Source organism: Trypanosoma conorhini (assembly GCF_003719485.1).
Source record: "Trypanosoma conorhini strain 025E chromosome Unknown Tco_14.4_contig_01449, whole genome shotgun sequence".
Taxonomy (NCBI): Eukaryota; Euglenozoa; class Kinetoplastea; order Trypanosomatida; family Trypanosomatidae; genus Trypanosoma; species Trypanosoma conorhini.
Window position 1 is genome coordinate 1 of NW_021705550.1, and position 2,329 is coordinate 2,329.

General features: G+C 49.8%; 1 protein-coding gene across 1 annotated transcript, besides 3 other annotated features; it reads right to left on the reverse strand.

The window, feature by feature from the left end:
- The first annotated feature begins 36 nt into the window (after positions 1-36).
- Positions 37-72: a sequence feature (A-rich).
- Positions 73-1,170: 1,098 nt separating this feature from the next.
- Positions 1,171-1,196: a microsatellite.
- Positions 1,197-1,247: 51 nt separating this feature from the next.
- Positions 1,248-1,285: a microsatellite.
- A 93-nt stretch (positions 1,286-1,378) lies between these two features.
- Positions 1,379-2,137, reverse strand: Tco025E_10074 (uncharacterized protein; the record flags this gene model as incomplete). The annotated part of the gene is made up of 1 exon (XM_029376865.1): positions 1,379-2,137. One exon carries the CDS (start codon positions 2,135-2,137, stop codon positions 1,379-1,381), a length of 759 nt encoding a protein of 252 aa, XP_029223017.1.
- Positions 2,138-2,329: the final 192 nt, after the last annotated feature.

Here is a 2,329-nt window from a genome sequence, read left to right on the forward strand (position 1 = left end):
TAGTCCTGCATGTGGAAGAGCCGCAGGAAACAACCCAAAAAAACAAAACCAAAAAACAAAACCAAAAAAAAAGGGAATAAGCTACGGGGATGGTGGGAGGGGCGGCGGTCGGGTGAAGTACCGCACAAGGTCACACTAGTTATTTGCATGGATTGCGTGGGAATTAGGTTCACTGTTCAGGGGGAGTCAAGCCACCGATCGACGGGAAATAAACTTCTGAGACGTGAACGGACGATGAAAGAAAATAAAGAAAAAAAAACAGGCGCAATTCCTCCTCTCTATTTTCGACCCCCATACACTCCTATCCACACGCCCATGACGGCATACGCGCGTTATAGCCAGTCTCTCTCCACCTCGCTTTTCCACCACTTCGTTTTCCTTGCTCTTCAGCCCGCGCTCCCCGGCCCCTTCTCTAAGTAAGGGCGGGAGAGGGAGTAACTTTTTTGGATGCATACGAGGAAAGGAGCATGTCAAGCAACGCAACGAATACGACAAAATCAAACAAAAAAGCTGCAAAACCAATAAGAACGCGTGCTATCCACACACATGTCTCACACATCAACGCAGAAGCGCAGAAAGTTGTGTAGAAACAAAGCCGAATGAGGAACAAAGTAGGTGTGAAGAAGGCATCAGCCACAACAATAAAATAAAGAATGCCAGAGAGATCTGAAGCAAATGAGTGCATGCACTGGTATGTCTGCGTCTGTGACTGTGTGTGGGCGTGGACAAAGAGAGTGAAAAGAGGTGGGTGATTAGTTTTCACTCCAGTTTCCTTCCGCTTCGTGCCTGTTTGCCCCCATCGTCCAGCTCAACTGACGCACCAGTGACAGCACCCACGCTGGCCTGAGTCACAAAATCAGAAACTTCCAATGATGCCGCCATTCCTCTTCGTGGAGCCGCACCGTGCGCAACCCCACAGAAAAGCGATGGAGTACGTCGCCGCGCGCACACATTGACACAAGCCAATGCGTACGTATCACTTCTCCAAAGAGAAAAGACAACACAAGGAAATGGCACCCAGACATATTTACCCCTTCTAGTCCGCACCACCCATCCCCTCCACACCCTCCTAAAACGGCATCGAAGACACCCCCGCAGCACAACAACAGAGAAGCCCAAGCCAAAACCAGAAAAAAAAAAGAGGGGGAGGAGGGGACAGCACCCCAGAGAAAAGAAACAAAGAAAGAAAAAAAAAGCTGGAGGGAACACTCAATTAAACCCCGCTTCTATTCGTCTTTTCGCGTGTGTTTTTTTGTTATTTTTTTTATTATTTTTTTTTATTTTTCGTATGCTCTTGTTACTCTGACAGCAGGCAGAAAGAAGGGGGAAAGAAGAAAAAAACTTGCGCAGCAATATGGTTGCACACATGCCATCCCTTCTATTGTTCATCCTCTTTAAGCCACACAGTCATGGGGCGTCCGTTGACGTATATACGCCTGCATCGGACATGCGTTACTGAATCCGTTTTTGTCGCTGGGGCATCCCAAGTACTGGCAAGGGTTGAATGGGCCGAAGTATTGTTACGGGCATTCCAAATCTCCACACGCCTTGTTGCGGCGCGACTTGAGGACGGCGTTGACACCGCACCCGTGCGATTGCTCCGTGTAGCAGTGGGTGCTGCAGCAGCATCCGCCTTGAAAGGTGGGAACCAGCAGGCGGATTGCGTCATTGTTCCGTTCCGGGGGGCAGGCGGTAGGTTGGTCTTGTTGACATGACCCTGTGCCACACCGGTGTTGTTTTGCGCTGCCGTTACCACCACACTTGGCTCGTTGGAGGTCGACGGCACTGTAGTCAAGCGTCTTGCCTCTTCCTCCTTGTATGACATCACAAAAATCGTTTCTGTGGAAAATTGAGATCTGGGGACGCAGGGAGAGCCGTCTGCAGACGTACCTGCGTACGGATTATTCGTGCGTTGCAGCGGAAGCACAGGCGTCTGCGGTTTTTCAATGGCAAGTGTCAATCCCTTACCTTTCCCCATAGCTGCTAGAGTGGCGGCACCCTTTGCCGTGATGTAACATGGCGCGCCTTTTTGAATGTTGTCTGAGTTATGAATGGCACTCGTACAATCCATGAGCGGCGAAGTAAAGGAGGCGGTGGGAACGCCACGCGGAAAGTTGGACGAGTTAACGGACAGCATGATTTAGTTTGGTTAGCTTGTTAGAGTTCTTTTCTTCGTCGTTGTGGGGGACGTGCGAGTTATGGAAATAGACACCAGGCAGCAAGAACAAAGGAACGGGCACAGAGAGAGAGAGAGAGGTACGACCAATAGCGATAAGAAAGGAAAAGGGCTTGTTTTAAGAAAAAGCAGCATACGAAGTAGGAACTCTCA